At 39.1% G+C, this 18,468-nt stretch overlaps 1 protein-coding gene across 5 annotated transcripts in view; it reads left to right on the top strand.

Moving 5' to 3' along the window:
• hspa12a (heat shock protein 12A) overlaps window positions 1–18,468 on the top strand; it is a 260,655-nt gene that overhangs the window by 195,148 nt on the left and 47,039 nt on the right. For all 5 annotated transcript variants that reach the window (XM_043712820.1, XM_043712818.1, XM_043712817.1 and 2 more), the window contains 2 exons: window positions 2,132–2,214; window positions 7,458–7,585. In XM_043712820.1, coding sequence (XP_043568755.1) covers window positions 2,206–2,214; window positions 7,458–7,585 — 137 coding nt within the window. In that variant the 5' untranslated portion in view covers window positions 2,132–2,205. The remainder of the gene's footprint in view (window positions 1–2,131; window positions 2,215–7,457; window positions 7,586–18,468) is intronic.

Genomic DNA, 18,468 nt, shown 5'->3' with positions numbered 1-18,468 from the left:
CAAGAGGAAGCTGACAGGAAGTGCAGTGTTTTATTTCTCCAGCTTCAAAGACATCAAAACAAACCTCTGTATCCACAGGCAGGAAGCATTTGCAGCTTTTAATCCATTAGTCACAGCTTCAAGCACTAACCCTTTCACTAAACTAATAACTCTACTGAGGTTGAAGAATAGATTGCTTTGATACTTTTGGCAATTTTTATTGTTGCAAAATTCACATGCTAGAAAAGGATGAACAAAGGTGGTTTTACCTTCAAAATATGTCAGCTGCCAGCAGTTGTCAATAAAAGGGTTACAGTGATGTCCCTCAGCCCGAACATTCTTGGTTCTTGAGAGCTGAATGCACAACTTAGATTTCATTTTTTACTGAATCTGTATTGAGCCCATGGTTGGTGTTACAGCACATGCATAGAAAATGAGCAAAGCAGCAATTTCAATTACTTATATATATTGTTACAGCCAGGTGTATAGTGTTACAATAGTTCACCACCTTTTCCTCAGTAGATGTTTTGTAAAAGAATTTGCTTGTTAATTTAGTCTGTATTTATGTTGTTTAAATCCTGTGCTATAGGAAAGATATTCATGTAAGTTTTAAAACAGAAAAGAATGTTTGTGGGTCTTAAAACCTGATGCATTAAAATAAAATCCAACCCGCAGACAAATATTTTCTAATCAACCTGCATAGATATTATAATACTTCTATGGAGCAGGTGAGACTTAAACACCGGCTTCCTAGCTCACTGTGCCACAAGAAGCCTACTCAGAAAGCAGCTTACATGGACAGAAGGAATGTAAATTGTTTAAGAATTTCCAAAAGCAAGTTCATTTTGTATGCATTCTGTATGTGGACACTTTGAGTGGTTTCAGCCTATGATCATTGATTTTTCCAAATGCAGTGCAGAGAAAATTTTGCCTTGGTAGACAACCTTTGCAGTTGTCAGCAGTTGATTAAAATTGAAGACATTGCCTATGGTCTTTAATCAGAGATAGATTTTCAAAATAGCAACAAAGAGTGGACCATGAGTTCTCTTCTCACTGTTCTCTACTTATGGTCTCTCTGATATGAAAAAGCATAATCTTTTTTTAACAACAGCTCGGTTGTTTGCTATCACATGACCTCCATTTGCAAACTAACCATCTACTAAATATGGTCATGGCAGGCTAGCAAACTCTCATTCCAGGTCCATTGTATACAATGATTAGATTAAACAGTTGGTTGGACCTCCTTTTCAGCAAAACCCCATTGTCCAGTGTGTTTGAGTTTAATGGCTTAGTCCACACCCACTTGGAACAAACAGCTCACGATGTGGCGTTTTTGACATTTTCATGATCTTTGTATTTTTCTAATGTTCTCACCACTGTTTGTGCCACACCAGAGGAGAAAATTCCTCCCATGTTTGCATAACTTTTATTTAGTTAGCTCCTAGAGATAACATGAAGTGTTTTAAAATCCAGTGGGCCACTTAGAAATCAGTAATCCTGAATTCTTTTTTACAACTAGTGGTTCTGAATCGGCTGTATTTAATAAGTATGGGAGAAAGTTTGACTTTGTGTAATGATGTGAAGTGGGAGATTTTGATTCAGCCATGCATTATTCATCTCTCCCAATTTTAATTTCTACAGTTGGCTTATTTAAATAATTGTACAACAAAGTTATTTTTAACAGTATCTCTGCTTATTCATGGTAAGCACAGTAATTGCTGCTCGCTGTGACAGCTACTATTTTAACCTGCTTATCAGAGCAATCTGTTACAATCTATTTCTTTAAAGTAAGTGAGATAAGGACACAAGCTGAATTTGAAATCAAATTTAGAAATATTAGAGCATTGTTCAAATAGAGTACAAAACTGAAATGACATGATAATCTGTTGATAATCTACAACAGGCCCATCAACTTTCATAAAAGTAAATAAGTTTGCATTTCAGCTACAGAGCTTTTAGCTAAACAGCAGTTCTAGTTTCTTTTCCACATTGAAGTTTCACTTATAAACAAAATAAAACTGATTATTTCTCAGATTTCAATAGATAAATTAGAGTTATTTACTTTCATCTTGTATTCTAGTCCTATTTTCTTTTTGCAATTCACTTTTGAAAATTGAGTCATGACCTAATGATGCTTATTACCTCTCTACAGAAAATGTCTCTTCACCTTCTCCATCGCCAGCTAAAAGCCTGGGGGAGCCTGGTATTACCCCACTTAGCCCTTCAATGTCTCCAGTAAGAGAATGCTTCCTTACTTTTAAACTGCTTGCATGTCTTTTGATGTATTACAATTCTTTGAGGTTTCAGTCATGCAGAATTAATGTTTATTAATAATCTTATTAATGTTGTTAATCACAATCTGGACATCTACTTCATTACAATCTGCAATTATTCTGAGTTTGGATGTTTATAGTGTTACATTTATTATTAATATGTTTTTAAGAGGTATAATTCAGAATGTGATCAGTTGTTAAAGCTGGTGTCTTGTTATAATTGTGATAACTGGTTAGAGGCAACTTGACAAAACTGGAATCTAAATTATGAACTTCTAAAGTTTTCTCATTGGCACATTCTCATTGGTGGCAGTTTGGAAACCAGACTGTAGTCTCTTGAGCCAACGTATGGCATATCCAATCTTACAATGAGAGGGTTTTGAAAATCTGAATGAAAATTTGTGAAAGGTGTAAATTGACTTAATTTTAATAATATATCAATAAATAAAGAGACTGTGTGTGTTGATTCCACATTACAGAACAAAGGGCTCCCACATCTATCATGCATCTTGTCCTTAGAAAATGGTTCATTCCAAAGAAAAAGGAAAACCTGCATTTCTTATAGTATCCTTCATTTCCTCAGGATACCCCAAAAACGCCTCATACTAGTGGCGTAGACATTATTGTAAGATTGGTTGAGGACTGTTGGGGATTGGAAGTAGGGGTGAATGTTGATGGAAATTGATGGGTGGTTATTGGGCAAAACTTTGAGATAACTCTATCACTATGTTTTGAATAGTGTTGTGGAACTATTTGAAAGAGAAATCTATGCTGGCTATTTCTTACAGGCTGATTTACTGTTAACTTTTTAAACTTGACTCTGAAGTCAAGTTCAGATATTTCCATTACTGAGAGAGTCACTATGATTTTAGGCTTCTATCCAACAGTTTTCCTTGAAACCACTATAGGGTACTGGGACAAAACTGATAAATTTGTTAAGATTGAGCTTATTGTTTGCTTCATCAGTTCTTTCAACGTTGAAAATCAGTTGCGCTTATAGAAGTCATAATTCATCTTGATTCAATGAAGGAATTAGTCTGTTTAGCTGAAGCCTGAGTGAATGGTCAAGCTATTCAGTTTAAACACAGACACATTGTGAAATATGTGATTGGAGTATTTTTTAACATAATGTGTAAGATTTGCTCAGTCTGATTTTATTTGTGTAAAGATTTGTCAGTTTACCTTTAAGTAATCAGCAGAAATTGTTATGCTTTGTGCCTGTTTTTCAGGCATAAAACAGGTGCAGCATTTGTCCATTTAGCAGTGAGACTGCTTGTTTCCAGTCTGCACAGGCACTGATCCCACTGTTAAATTTGTGGGCCCTTATTTTGCTGGTTCAGGCTGACACCTAAAACAATTCATTGTCTGATTATTGTCACATTGCCTTTGAGGCACTTTCCTGAGTCCAAACTGGATACCATATGTTTCCTTTGTTGCATCTTAAAATGTTATCCCATTGGCTATAAAGTACTTTGGGAACACCTGAAACTCATGAAAAGTGCTATTAATGCAAGATCCTTTCTTCTCTTCCCTTTCTGTTTTAAATCCTGAATTAAATTCAAGGATGGTAGCTTGTGGAGTGGATAAATGCCACACCACTTGCTTCCCAATAGTGTATTCCTAGGAGAATTTATGTCCTAGCAGTGACCAGTGGAGGACAGCCAGCTGGAACCAGGAGGCACTGGCAAAAAGTTGCATTTGGTAAGTTCAGGAGTCATAGGTATTATGGGAGTACAACATAGTGGAAGACAAGATCTGAGCTTGAGGATGGGCGTAGACAACAAATGGGAGGAGAGCAATTGCCAGATATCGGTGACATTTTTATAGAGCAGAAGTTGCGATAGTAGTGATTGAGGTAAGACAGTAGAGTCAGTTGAACATGGGCCTTCCACAGGGATCCAGAACATCGGAGGGGGAAGCCTCAACTGGCAAGATCTGTTGGCCAGTCAAAGCTTGACAGTCCCTCTGTACTCAGGAGCACCACTGTGAGGTGGTGGCTGCTGCCAGTGCTACACTACACCTTGTCTAGACAGGTGAGTGATGCACAGAAGCGGGTGTGTGAGTCATGGGCTGGATGAATGGGTGAGACCTTGGCAACAAGGACAGTCCACTATAATTTAGTTCTGGAATTAAATAAAGGCTATATGGGTTTGCTGATTCCTTGAAAGGTAGCCGAGTAAATCCAGCAACCTCCTGGAAAGGGTTTCTCACTACCAGGCACTCTGAGCTGTATCTGGGGTATAGCGTTGGGCAGAGACAGTGATCCCTTTTCCTTTTCTCCAGCATGACAATTACACCGCAAGCCCCATCACACCATCCTGCCTTCTCTGACCTGTGACCTGACATCCCTCGATGATCCTGACCCTCATGTGAGTGCAGTACCACTAGTTGCCATTGTTCCCAGTGGCAATGATGGACAATCTGATTGGAACTTTCACTGCTGAGGCCTCTTTTTTTTTTGAGGTGGGGGAGGTAATAACAGACATTAAGAGCTTGAAAAGCACTTAATTCCATTGGGCTACCCTCAGGGAACTGACTAGACCTTTGGGAGTTCAAGGTTTCCCTCTGCAACCACAATTGTTGATCTGTATAGAAGCTAACAAATAGGAGAACTGCACAGATATCATAAGATAGAAAACATAAAAAAACTAGCTTTAGAAGTAGGCCATTCAGCCCGTTTTATCATGTTCCATTATTCAGCATAATCATGACTGACACTCTATCTCAATAACATATTCCTGCTTTCTCCCCATACCCTTAAAGCCTTTAAAATCTAAAAAGTGTATTTTTCTTGAATATATTCAATGGCTTCGTCTTCATAGCCTTCTATGGTGGAGAATTCCACAGGTTTACAATGCTCTGACTGAAGAAATTTTTCCTCATCTCAGTCCTAAATGGTTTCATATCCTGAGATTATGTCCCCAGATTTTGGACTCTCCAACCAGGGAAAACATCCTCCCTATATCTAGTCTATCCAGCCCTATTAGAATTTAATACATTTCATTAAGGTCACTTCTTATCCTTCTAAACTCTAGTGAAGACAAGCCCAGTTGAATGAAGCTCTCCTCACAGCACAGTCCTCTCTCCCTGGTATCAGCCTAATGAATCACCAGTGCACTCCCTTTTGAGGCAATAAATGCTTTCTTAGATGTAGAGACCATAAATGTATGTAATGCTTGAGTGTGGTCTCACCAAAGCTCTGTATAAGATTACATTACAGTGTGGAAACAGGCCCTTCGGCCCAACAAGTCCACACCAACCCGCCGAAGCGTAACCCACCCATACCCCTACATTTACCCCTTACCTAACACTACGGGCAATTTAGCATGACCTGCACATCTTTGGACTGTGGGAGGAAACCGGAGCACCCGGAGAAAACCCACGCAGACACGGGGAGAACGTGCAAACTCCACACAGTCAGTCGCCTGAGGTGGAATTGAACCCGGGTCTCTGGCGCTGTGAGGCAGCAGTGCTAACCACTGAGCCACCGTGCCGCCCACAAACTGCATCACAAACTGTGCCCATAACTGCAGTAAGACACCATTACTTCTGAATTCAAATCCTCTTGCAGTAAAGACCAATATATCATTTACCTTCTTAAGGCATCAGAGATCATCTCACAACTCAGATGTCCATCCTGCCTTCATTCGCCTGTGGCCTCAAGGCCTCAGTGATCCTGGGCCTCATGTGAGTTCAGTGCTACCAGCTGTCAGTGGAATGTGCCAAGCAGGTACTGAATTACACCTCAATTTTAACCTAGTTTGGAACTGAAATGGGCTGGTAAACTATGACTTCATCCCTGCCCTCTTTCATAGGCCTATTCTACACTATTTGAGGATGCTTAAACCTGAAAAATCAATGTCGTCTTATGTTTTTTTTCCCCCATCTCAGTCGTACATATAAGTGCAATCATGTCTTTCTATCCAATATTTTTACAGTCTTGGATCAACGCCCACTTTGGCTTATTTTCTGCTTTTCTCACTTTATTATGCATTCTACTGATCCATTTAACTAACTTAAATTGTGATTGTTAGGTTAGGAGGTCCATATTTCTTTTATTATTGTATCATGGTAAAGTCACTGTTCTCATAATTCAGAGACCTAGACAAATGCATAGGGAACATGGATTCAAATTCTGCTTTGCCAGCTGGTGGAATTTAAATGCAATTAGTGAAAGTCTGGGTTTGAAAGCTTGTCTTGGTGACAGTGGCCATGAGAACTGCTATTGATGTTTTGTAAAAACCCATCTAATTCATTGATGACTTTTGGAGACAGAAATCTGCTGTCCTTCCCTGGTCTGACCTTTGTGATTCCAGGCTCAAAGCAATATGATTGACTCCTAACTAAACTCTGAAATGGTCCATCAGAGAACTCAGTTCAAGGACAATTAGGGGTTGGCAACAAATGATGGCCTTGCAGTGATGTCCATATTCCATGAATGAAAGCAAAAGCTGATTGAAGTAACCCCAGTTTAATCCTTTACCAAACTATTTTTCTGGAATTTAACACAGAGGATCTCACAGGATTTTTAAACTCAATTTTAAACTCTTCAGATATAGGTGGCACACCCACCAGCTGTCACCTAACATTAGCACTGAACACGCATTGAGGAGTTGCTGAGCACAACTCTACAAGTGAATGCAAGAGCGTATGGAGACAGTTCCATTGCTACAATCTAATTGCCAGCAAGAACTAATAGCATAACTGGGTGTGTTCATCACTATGTTGCAGTGTGTATATATCCCCATACCTGGAGCACTAATATGTTTCTAAATATTTCCTGTCTTTGAATGTATTTGCAGAGTCATGATAATAAAAAGTGACTGATTTCATATGTCTACAAAAGAAAGACAATGAAATACTTCAGGGAAACAGGTTGGATTATTGTGAAAAGCAGTATTTTGTTACTGTCAAGTGGCCTGCAAAGTGGCATTCTTTCTATTTCTTTTGTAGAGTTTCTAATCTGTCCTTAACTTATGATCTTTTTCTAACATTTGTGAATAAGGTCATAGAAAGATAGTTGGATAAAGCTTAATTGAGGAGTTCATCAGCTATAATAATAACCAAAAATAACATGATTCAATATCGTGGATAATTAGAATGAGGTAAAACATTGCTTTAAAACTTGAACATCATTATAATATAATAAAAATGCAAAACATCAGCATTAAAGTGCTTCTTGAACAAAGATCTTTTTTCTTACAGAAGGACTCTGAACAAACTGCATCCTTGCACCAGTCATTTGTTGTGGTGGTAGCAATTGATTTTGGCACGACTTCTAGTGGATATGCTTACAGCTTCGCTCGGGACCCTGAGTGCATTCACATAATGAGGTAAGTACTGCAATGCAGAGACACTGCTGATTTTCCAGCCATTTCTAGCTATTAACCCTCAGAGTCAGGGTGTGCGGTAAGTAATGGATGACTTCCAGGAAGATTGGGTACTCTACTCATTTAAGTGTTCCAGCAAGATGTTAGTACAGTGTTTCTGTTTTCCAAAAGCCAATTAATCTGATTGAAATGGATCCTTAATGGGTTCAGGTTGATCGGTACTAAATGTTTAGGTATAAAATCTACAGTCTGCAAAACAAAAACCAAAGAACAGTGGATACTGAAAATCAGAAACAAAATCAGAAATTGCTGGAAAATCTCAAAAATCAGTTCTCAAGAAGGGTCACTGAACCTGTTAATTCGGTTTTCTCTGCACAGGCCTGTTGAATTTTATCAGCAGTTTCTGTTTTTGTTTCTTCAATTTGCAAATGTTGTTATTTCACCATTTTAAACTGAAATGTTGCAAAGTATTCTAAGAAAATGAAAATGTGAGTCAATGAGATGAGCAATAAAAAGCAAAGGGTGCAGATGATCAGCCTGAGCGACATTCCATCCTTTTCTTTGTATTATTACCATGCTCATAATCTGGATTACTTTCTCCCCCTAAATCAAAGTTTGCAGCTTTGGTGCCCACCTTTCTTCTTTCACATCTGCAAGCGATAACCCTATGTTATTAGCATTTTTCCTAAAGCAGATGTGACATGGATATAAGAAAAGAATTGCAAGGAATTGCAAATTATGCAGCAGTGTAGCTATCTTATTTGAGTGTTGTCAATGTTTCAGCTAAGGACTTTGATGCTGACAAAGCTCTACATACATTGAATGGCTATTCCAGACAACTGTATCATATGATAACATGTCTCACTGCATTGGATGAAAATACGAGGTGTTGCATTTTGGTAAAATGAGCAAAGGGCAGGATTTTATACAGTTAATGGTAGGGCCCCAGGAGTGTTGTTGAACAGAGAGACCTAGGGGCTCAGGCACATAGTTCTTTGAAAGTTGTGTCACAGGTGGATGGGGTGGTAAAGAAGGCATTTGATATGCTTGTCTTCATTGCTCAGGTCATTGTATGTAGGAGTTGGAATGCCATGTTGCAGTTGTACAGACGTTAGTGAGGCCACATTTGGAGTACTATGTGCAGTTCTGGTCGTACTGCTGTAGGAAGATTATTAACAAACTGGAAGAAAGATTTACAAAGATGTTGCTGGGACTGGAGGCTTTGAGTTATAAGGAGAGGCTGAATAGGCTGCGAGGTTGAAGGGTGACCTTATAATGATTTATAGAATCATGATGGGCATTGATAAGATGACTAGCAAAGGTCCTTTCCCTCGGGTGGGGAAGTTTAAAACTAGCAAGCATACTTCTAAGGTTAGAAGAGAAAGATTTAAAAGGCTCCAGTGGGGCAACCTTTCAATACAGAAGATGTGGAATGAACTGCCAGAGGAAGTGGTACAGTTACAACATTTAAAAGATATTAGACAGGTACATGAAAAGATTTAGACGGATGTGGGCCAAATGTAACCAAATGGGGCTAGTTTAGTTTGGGAAATCGGTCAGTATGGATGGGGTGGAACGAAGGGTCTGTTTCCCTGCTTTATAACTCTATTTTCAAAGAGCAGTGATCAGTAAAGCTCCTAACATTTGCAATCCTTGTGTGTCAAACAGATGGCAAGGAACAATAATGAAGCATGACAAGGCAATCTCTTGGTTTTATGCCACATGTTTTCATTATTACTTTTGCAATCTTTCATGGATTACATTTGGGTGATTTCTGCATTTTAGGTAACATCTGAAATCAACATCAGAAATCTCCTTTTGATGTTGTAATTAGGCTGATTCTTTGTATTGGCTTTATAATTACAGAAGTTGGTTTTATATCTGTTGTGAGATGAATCTGATGTTCATTTGTTTTTATGAAGTAGGCAGTATCTTTGTGTCTTACGGCACTCAGATGTTCAGCAATGTCTATAAGCATATGGTGTACTTGATAAGGCTTCTAAAGCGAGTTGGATTTTGACAAAAGTTATTTTAGAGATGTTTAATGCTGATACTTTTCTCTTGCTTGCTTTGTTGGATTTGCTATGATCTTATTGCAAGGGTGGTTTGCAGTTGTCATGAGGCAATAAAGCGAATTGGTGAGCTTTATTCAAAAATCACCTGTAAAAGTTGTGAAAATCCACAGAATTTAAAGCAAATATAATAAGTTACTGTAATTATAAATGCATTAGACATCAGAATGTTTTTCCCAAAATACTAACTTAAAGGCTCAGAAATTATTGCAATAAAGCAGTGTCTGATTTGTCCTGGCAGAACTACTTTCTTTGGATACGATTTTTTTCCTCTTGTCTTAAAAGAGATTTATCTACAATGCAGTGCTTAAAATGTGTATCTATCGTGATGGTAATTCCTTTGTGGATGCAATCACTTCCTGTACACGATAGACATAGTTGTCTTATTTTGGTGAAGGTAGACACTGAGTAGCAAGTTAATGGAGAGGCAAAGGCCTACTGACATTATTGCTAGACTATTAATCCAAAAGATTAGCTAATGTTCTGCAGACTTGGGTTTGAATCTTGCCACAGCAGAGAGTGGAATTTGAATTCAGTTTTAAAAATAAGTTAGGAATATCTGAAATTAAGAATCAACTGATGACCAAAAAAATCATCTTACTCATTCATGTCCTTCAGGGAAAAAAATCTGCCAGTCTCACCTGAATTGGCCTACATGTGACTCCAGACCCACAACATTGACCCTCAGCTGCCTGCTGAAATGACCTAGCAAGCCATTCAGTTCAAGAGAAGCTAGGAACGGGCAATAAATGTTTGCAATCCTGTGATGCACATAAATCACGAATGAATATTATTAAAAAAAAAGTCACATTGATAAATCTGGTTTCAGCACCAAATTTTAAGCCTAAATTCTAATTCACTTAATTTTAATTTTCCTGGAGGTTTACACTGTCTGCAGTTTTTGTGCTCAAACTATGATTAGACATATTTCTTGTGGAGCTTCCTGCACACATCCTCTGAAGGTAAGGTAGATGCTGGTTTGCAAATAGCAAGTTCTCTGCACATCCTCTGCACAACCAATAACACTGCAGATAATATTTCCCTCATAACTTTAACAGGACCAACTACACTACCATATGTTTCCAATCTTATGGTGAGAGTTCATATGTACTCATTAATAATTACTTAGGTTTGTAGTGATCAATTTGTGTGATTCAAAGTGAATATAACATTAAGTATTAAATAAGTGTAAATCATTTCTGAGAAAATTTATGCTATTTTAAAGTTAAAAAAGGTGTTTATTTATGTATATTGAGCTTTAAGAGATCATAACGTTAATGTAGTTTACAAAAGTAATATTTGTTAGTTAAAACTGGCCAAAAGTTGATTTATTCATAGCTAATCTTTTAATCAATTGAGCACTTAATCCGTTTAGTTAAAAATCACACAACACCAGGCTATAGTCCAACAGGTTTATTTGGAAGCACTAGCTTTTGGAGCGCTTCACAGTGCCTTTTTAACTTTGTGTGATTTTTAACTTTGGATACCGAGTCCAACACTGGCATCTCCAAATCATTAATCCATTTAATATGAATCTGCTTGATAATGTAACTTGTTGTCATAAAAGGATTTATATTCCTTTTATGCAGAGAAGAAAGTCAATAAAGAAGGTGATGCATACAATAAATCTAGCATCTTTATCAATGGACTTCCAAACATAATACAGATTACATTCAAGTTACCTATATTCATAATTAATGATGCAGCTGTGAGAAAGATTTGGTATGCTGCAGTCATTTCTTTCATTTTTTATTTTTGCTATTCATGGTAGGTAAAAGCTATAGTAATTAATAAGTAAGCCAGGAGCTAAAAAATACACCTAAGTTCAAGTTGAGCTGATCAGCAAAGTGCTACGACGATAAGAAGGGGAAAATTTGCAACAGGTCATTCAGAGTTTTGACAGGAAAGGGTGGGAATGGATCCGAAAAGGAAATGAGTCACAACAAGAAATATTCATTTTCTTTCACTTTGAGATTATATAGCATTATGCTAACACTTCTACACATAGATTTTTAGAGCAGCATTTACCACTGCTGTAATATGAAGATGATGTTTAAAAAAACTAGTATAGGATCTAATCTGCAGTTTATGTTTAGCCCACTGTTACCATCACTGTTAGATCACCTTTCTCATTGTTTTTTATTACTTCCACAAATTGACTGATAAAATGTGCAAGTTTCACTAAATATAACTGTTGTAATAGTACAGAAATGCTTCTTTGTCTTTCCTGGGACATGAAAGGTGCGATGCATTTGCAAGGTCTCGTGTTTTCTATCTTTTGTTCCTGTGTTCTTTCTTCAATTTAAATAGAATGCCCAGCATTTAAAGTTGCGGTTTCACTTGTATTTCTATGTGAAATGCATTAGAGTCATAGAGATATACAGCATGGCTACAGACCCTTTCATCTGACTTGTCCATGCTGAATAGATGTTCTAAATTAATCTAGTCCCATGTGCCAGCATTTGGCCCATATCCCTTTAAACCCCTTCCTATTCATGTAACCACCCAGATGCCTTTTAAATGTTGTAATTGTAACAACCTCCACACTTGCTCTGACAGCTCATTAAAAGTTGCTCCTTAGGTCCCTTTTAAATCTTGCTCCTCTCACCTTAAACCTATACCGTGTAGTTTTGGACTCCCCTATCCTGGGGAACAGACTTTTTGGGTATCCATCCTATCCATGCCTCTCATTATTTTATAAACCTTTGTAAAGTTACCCCTTAGCCTCCAATGCGCCAGGGAAAACAGCCCCAAACTATTCAACCCATCCCTGTAGCTCAAACCCTCCCTGACAACCTTGGCAACATCCTTGGTAAATCTTTTCTAAAGCCTTTCTATAGCAGCGAGACCAGAATTGAATGCAGTACTCCAAAAGTGCCCTAACCATTGTCCTGTACAGCTGCAACATGACCTCCCAACTCTGATACTCAATGCACTGACCAATAAAGGCAAGCATACCACATGCCTTCTTCACCATCCTGTCTACCTGCCACTCCACTTTCAAGGAACTATGAACCTGCACGCTTTGTTCAGCACCATTCCCCAGGACCTTAACATTAAGTGTATAAATCCTGCCCTGATTTGCCTTTCTAAATGCAGCACTTCACATTTATCTAAATTAAACTCTATCTGCCACTCCTTGGCCCATCGGTTTATTTGATTAAGATCCCATTGTACTCCGAGGTAATTTTCTTCCCTGTCCACTACACCTCCAATTTTGCTGTCATCTGCAAATTGACTAACCATATCTACTACATTTAGATTCATATAAATGACTAAAAGCAGTGGACCCAGTGGCACATAGAACATAGAACATAGAAGAATACAGCGCAGTACAGGCCCTTTGGCCCTCGATGTTGCGCCGATCCAAGCCCACCTAACCTACACTAGCCCACTATCCTCCATATGCCTATCCAATGCACATTTAAATGCCCATAATGAAGGAGAGTCCACCACTGCTACTGGCAGGGCATTCCATGAACTCACGACTCGCTGAGTAAAGAATCTACCCCTAACATCTGTCCTATACCTACCACCCCTTAATTTAAAGCTATGCCCCCTCGTAATAGCTAACTCTATACGTGGAAAAAGGTTCTCATGGTCAACCCTATCTAAACCCCTAATCATCTTATACACCTCTATCAAGTCACCCCTAAACCTTCTTTTCTCCAATGAAAACAACCCCAAGTGCCTCAGCCTTTCCTCATACGATCTTCCTACCATACCAGGCAACATCCTGGTAAACCTCCTCTGCACCCGTTCCAGTGCCTCCACATCCTTCCTATAGTATGGGGACCAAAACTGCACACAATACTCCAGATGCGGCCGCACCAGAGTCTTATACAACTGCAACATTACCTCAGTACTCCGGAACTCAATTCCTCTACCAATAAAAGCCAGTACGCCATATGCCTTCTTCACCGCACTATTTACCTGGGTGGCAACTTTCAAAGATTTGTGTACATGGACACAAATGGCTGGTCACAGGCCTCCAGTCTGAAAAGCATTCCTCCACCACCACTCTGTCTCCTACTTTCTATCCAGTTCTGTTCAAATAGATAATTTTCTCTGTATTCAATGTTTTTAACCTTGTTAACTAGTCTAGCATGTGGAACCTTCAAATGCTTGACTGAAGTCCATATATATCACAACCACTGTTCTGCTCTCGTGAATTCTCTTTGTTACTTCTTCAAAAAATGGCAGTAAAGTTAGTGAGACACTATTTTCGATGCACAAAGCCATGTTTACTATCCTGAATCAGTCCTTGCCTTTTCAAATACATGTAAATCCTATCCCTCAGGATTGCTTCCAGCAATTTGCCCATCACTGATATCAGACTCACCAGAAGCTCCCTGCCTTCTCCTTACTACTTTTTTAAAATATTGGCTCCATGTTAGATACCTTATAGGCTTCTGACACCTTATCTGTGGCTGTCGATGATGCAAGTACTTCAGCAAGGGGCCCAGCAATCACTTCCCTAGCTTCCTGCAAAAATCCACAGTACATCTGATCAGGTCCTGGTGATTTATTGATCTTTATGCCCTTGACATGAAAATTAAAGCACTATAATTAGTGGATTAATGAAAGTAAATTGAGAAATATTCTTCATTTCACTGCTTAGATAAATATGAATACAAATGAATGAACAAAAGTAATTTAACCCAGATTCACACATTTTGTTTTGAATGTGCAAACTCAGAATTAACAAAATAAATGCTCTTGAGAAAGTATTCTTAGAGCTGGTGATCAAAATCTACACATAATTTACCTTATTATGTGTTTTTAAAAAAGTTATTTGCATTACCTAATCACTTAGATGGCTTTTGCAGATTTAGATAGATTGAGAAATCTTTCCATGCCTCATCTTTAATTCCAGAATTCATTAATCGACCTGAAAATGGCATGATTTGCTTGTAAATCTTATTCTGTACTGATTGTGAGTCAAAGTGGATATTTTGATATTTCAATTAGGTTCCTATTAAGATGCATTCACCCCATTTTTGGGGGGAGAGGGTGGATTTAGTAAACTGGGCACAAATGCAACATTTATTGCGAATGTATAGTTAATTCATAACCTGATTTATGGCGTTACCTATCATGGCTTCAGATCTTTTCAAACTCATTGAGAGGCATGCCATTTAGGAATATTAAAATCTCTTTGGTCTCATCAGATGACCATTTGCTTTTGTTGACAATGACACTTCTGGCGACAGAAAACTAACCCAGGAAATAGTTTGTAAGTCAGTATTCTCGAACATCCAGTAGCAATGCGAATAGTAAAGTGTTTTTATCTTTTAATAACACTTCAATCTTCAGCAATATTACGTTTGTTCCCAATCATCTAGTTGCAGTAGGTAGAGAGCATGAGTTTAAGTGCTGACATCAAAATACCATGCAGCCCAGTTAATGGACACCAGCTGCTTAAAGGTCATCTAGGTGGCTGTTCCCAGTGCAAGCATCCACTCCTTTGTCAAGATGTTATCTTTCTAAATGTAACCTAACATTTCAGCTTTAAGACCCCCAACTTGACCACCTGAAAGGCTATTGAACAGATAGTTACCCACTATCCACTATTCAGTAATGCGCCATGGCTTAATTTGTTCATCACCCTGTAGTGATTGGAGCTAGATTAATCTCCTTAACTATGAGTTTCTTGATCTGGGCCAATCAGGAAAGACCCGGCTGACTAATACAACTCGGAGAAGGTGGGAGGGATGGGGTGGCTTGCTGGGTTTGTGGAGGTCTGTATTGTATGCACTGTTTCTTATATAATTGGTCTGTCTTGTATGTACAAGTGTCGTTGTTACTGTTTGTAATGATTGAAACTGGGATTTGAGGTCTGTCCTCATTTCTGTGAAAACTGGTTGAACGTAGGGTTTGGGGCTTGGCTTTGTCATTCCTCTCCTTTGTAAATTTGCGGTTTCTCTGTATACAGCTATTAATTTTAATTGTTTTGTAAATTGTGAGTTGTTTAATAAAATACAACTTGGAGATTAGAATCTCCTCAGTTGAGGACTGACTCTGAGCTGGCTGGCCAAAGACAATGTACTGTGCACAAGGAAGTAAAGGGTGATTTGGTGATAGGACATTTGGTGATAGGACATTGTGCAGTTATTTCACACCCCTTCTGCTCCAAAGGATAGTTTGATGTAAAAGTTAAAAATCATATAACACCAGGTTATAGTCCAATAGGTTCAATTGGAAGCACACTAGCTTTCGGAGCGCCGCTCCTTCATCAGGTGATTGTGGAGGACACAATTCTAAGGCACAGAATTAATAGCGAAAATTTACAGTGTGATGTAACTGATAGCTATGTTTGGTACCCATAGGGAGGGCCTCAACCGGGACCTTGGGTCATGTCACATTACAGGTGACCACCATTGCACTATACAAACACACAGACACTCCTACACACACACAGACATGGACACACACGGACACACATATACTCAGACACGCACACAGACACATATACACTCTCTCTCTCACACTCACAACTCACAACCCAGAATAGACACACACACACACACACAGACAAAGACCCACATGCACACACACATTTTGTGGAGTGAATTTGTACTTGCAGAGTTACATTGTACTCTGCTCAAAAACTATATGAATTCATGTAAAACTCTGTTATCCCACTTTTTAGATTAGAATCAATCTAAACATCATGGCATAGACAGAGAACACAGGGGGCTAACACCTTCAACATATTGTCTAGCTAACACCCATTGTTACACTTAACCTGAGAATGCAACTTTTAAAAAAAGGTTTTGTGATTTACACATGAAAGAAGTGAAACTATCATGATATTCGAACAGATGAAAGACTCAACAGACAATCAAGGTATTTTTCAATGTATAATTTCAGTTACATCACACTGTAAATTTTTGCTATAAATTCTGTGCCTTAGAGCCATGGTAATAGGGGACTCCAGAGTGAGAGGAACTGACCAGGGTTTTTGTGGCAGCAGGTGGGACTTAAGGATGGTGTGTTGCCTTCCTGGTGCCAGGGTTAAAGACATCACAGACAGAGTGCAGGAAATCCTCAAGGACGAAGGTGAAGTGCCAGAGGTGGTGGTATATGTCGGCACAAATGATGTCGGGAAGAAGAGGAGGAGCATACTACAGCGGGACTTCAGAGAACGAGGAAAAAGGCTGAAAAGCAGGACATCCAGGGTGGTTATCTCCGGTTTGCTTCCAATTCCTCGGCTGGTGAGGCCAGAAACAGGGAGATAATGGACTTGAACGTGTGGCTGGGGAACTGGTGCAGGAAGCAAGGATTTAAATTCTTGGATCACTGGGGTATGTTTTGTGGTAAGCATTAATTATACAAGAGAGACGGTTTGCACCTTAATAGGTTAGGGACCAGCATTCTGGCAGGCAGGTTTGCTACTGCAACACAGCTACGTTTAAACTAAGTAGCGGAGGGAGGGGACAAACTGGATGTTTAAGAAGGAAATTGAAGGGAAAGTTAGAACAAGGGAAGTCAAGAAAGACAACTGTATCAATGAAGCAGAAAGCTCAAAAAGGGATCATGCTGCAAGGTTGAGTAAAATAGGAGTTGATGGGAAGGGTGAGGGCAGTAACAAATTAACAATACTATATATGAATGCACGAAGCATTAGAAATAAGATGGATGAGCTTGAGGCTCCTTTGGAAATTGGCAGATACGATATTGTGGGGATAACTGAGACGTGGCTTCAAATGGACAGTAGCCTGGACAAGGCCACACGTGCTATCGTAAGGACAGACTGACGGGCAGAGGGGGTAGGGTGGCCATGTTGGTAAGGGATGATATTCAGTCCCTTGCGTGGGGGGACCTAGAATCAGGGGATGTAGAGTCAGTATGGATAGAGCTGAGAAATTCTAAGGGTAAAATGACCCTCTTGGGAGTTACCAAAAGGCCCCCAAACAGTAGTCTGAATGTCGGATGTAAGTTGAATCAGGAGCTGAAATTGGCCTTCGCAAAGATGTTACTACAGTTGTTATGGGGGATTTCAACATGCAGGTAGACTGGGAGAATCAGGATGGTATTGGACCTCAAGAAAGAGACTTTGTGGAGTGCCTCCAAGATGGATTCTTAGATCAGCTGGTGCTGGAGCCTACCAGGGAGAAGGCAATTCTGGATCTGGTATTGTGCAACGAACCAGAATTGATCATGGACCTCAAAGTGAAGGAGCCATTGGGAAGTAGTGACCATAATACAATATGCTTCAATTTGCAATTTGAGCGGGAGAGGCTACAATCGGAAGTGACAATATTTCTGTTGAATAAAGGGAACTATGGAGCTATGAGGGAGGAGCTGGCCAAAGTTCAATGGTGCAATGCCTTAGCAGGGATGACAGTGGAGGAACAATGGCAGATATTTCTGTGTAGGATCAGTTCATTCCAAAAAGGAAGAAAGATCCTAGGAGGAGGCATGGGTGGCCGTGGCTGATGAGGGAAGTTAAGAAACATATAAAGTTAAAAGAGAAAAAGTATAACATAGCAAAGATAAGTGGGAAAACAGAGGACTGGGAAGCTTTTAAAGAATAATAGAGGATTACTAAGAAGGAAATACTCAGAGAAAAAATGAGGTTAGAAGGTAAACTGGCCAAAAATATAAAGGAGGATAGTAAAAGCTTTTTTAGGTATGTGAAAGGCAAAAAAATGGTTAAGACTAAAATTGGGCCCTTGAAGACAGAAACAGGGAATATATTACGGGGAACAAAGAAATGGCAGAAGAATTGAATTGGTACTTCAGATCTGTGTTCACTGGGGAAGACACAAGCAATCTCCCTGAGGTAACAGTGGCTGAAGGACCAGAACT

This window comes from Chiloscyllium plagiosum, chromosome 22 (genome assembly GCF_004010195.1).
Source record: "Chiloscyllium plagiosum isolate BGI_BamShark_2017 chromosome 22, ASM401019v2, whole genome shotgun sequence".
NCBI lineage: Eukaryota > Metazoa > Chordata > Chondrichthyes > Orectolobiformes > Hemiscylliidae > Chiloscyllium > Chiloscyllium plagiosum.
Note: the sequence above shows the minus strand (reverse complement) of the source record. Positions and strands in the feature narration are given on the sequence as shown.